Here is a 1,204-nt window from a genome sequence, read left to right as displayed (position 1 = left end):
CCCTTACACCATATAAAAAGTGGTTCCTTTCATTTAGGGTCAATAAAACTGTCCATTACTATTAATCATGATAATCCGTTCTTATAACACTCAGGCAAAGCTTGTGTTACTGTTAACTATAAGAATAGATGTGTGCCTGACTTACTAGCAGTCTACCAAGCAGACTGAGTAGTAGTTCTGCTGCAGGCCACTCCGGTTTATTTACTGTGGAGAGTAGGTCCTGGACAAAGTTCTCAAACAACGGGCGGTAGTCTTCTTCTCCCTGCTTACTGCCACACCTGGCAGTTAGGGAAAGGCAAGGGGAAATGTCATTATATGAAAAAGGAACAAATTCATGAAACATATAGTGTGGGGCTTCGAGATACAAGCTACCTGAAATACGAGTTTTGGAACTTTTGCATAGATTTGCTATGAGGAAACATTGAGTTACGAGTGCTCAACCGAGCTCCATTTTTCACCTGAACTCTGTCGCGCTGTCCCGCCTACTGTCCCTCGCTGGGTTATTTTACTTATTTCTATAACAATAATATAAAATCAAAAAAAAGTTACATCAAAAGGGAACTGGACGGGGTAGAAGTAGGTGTTTTTTTAAGACGTTTCATATACTAATATAAATTCAAACAATAATATAAAATGTCTGTGAAGATTCTCATTCATGCAGTTCAAGTTATCCATAGAGTATCCATAGAGTTTAGTTGTTTTGAGCTTGTAAGACGTTTTGTTCCTCAACTGAAGAACTTCATCAGGACTGTGTTTCAAGCTCAAAGAAGTTGCTTACAACTAAATTCTATTGATAATAATATAAAATGTTTTCTTAATTATAATTATTTTATATTATCAATATATTTGTTTATATCTATGTTTTTGATGTTTAGATGGGGAGATTTTAGTTTAATTATGAATAGTATATTTTTAGGGGCAGGAAAAAGTTAATTCTTCTTTTTATTTCGGCTTTGTCCCTTTTTTTTTCAGGGGTTGCCACAGTGAATCATTGATTTCCATCTCTCCCTGTTCTCTGCATCTTCGACTCAGACTCCAACTATCTGCATGTCCTCCCTCACTGCATCCATATGTCTCCTCTTTGGCCTTCCTGTTTTTCTCCTACCTGATAGCTCCATCTCTAACATTCTTCTATAAATGTATCCACTGTCCCTCCTCTGCACATGTCCAAACCATCTCAATCTGGCTTCTCTAGCTTTTTCTC

General features: G+C 37.1%; 1 protein-coding gene across 3 annotated transcripts in view; it reads right to left on the bottom strand.

Annotated features, from left to right (window-relative positions):
- Positions 1-1,204, bottom strand: part of nipbla (NIPBL cohesin loading factor a) — a 26,905-nt gene that overhangs the window by 12,895 nt on the left and 12,806 nt on the right. For all 3 annotated transcript variants that reach the window (XM_017042947.2, XM_025053389.1, XM_017042948.2), the window contains exon 25: positions 146-278. In XM_017042947.2, coding sequence (XP_016898436.1) covers positions 146-278 — 133 coding nt within the window. The remainder of the gene's footprint in view (positions 1-145; positions 279-1,204) is intronic.

Source organism: Cynoglossus semilaevis, chromosome Z (assembly GCF_000523025.1).
Source record: "Cynoglossus semilaevis isolate Cse_v1.0 chromosome Z, Cse_v1.0, whole genome shotgun sequence".
NCBI classification, from domain to species: domain Eukaryota; kingdom Metazoa; phylum Chordata; class Actinopteri; order Pleuronectiformes; family Cynoglossidae; genus Cynoglossus; species Cynoglossus semilaevis.
The sequence above is the reverse complement of the archived record's forward strand: the minus strand, read 5'-3'. Positions and strand labels throughout refer to the sequence as shown.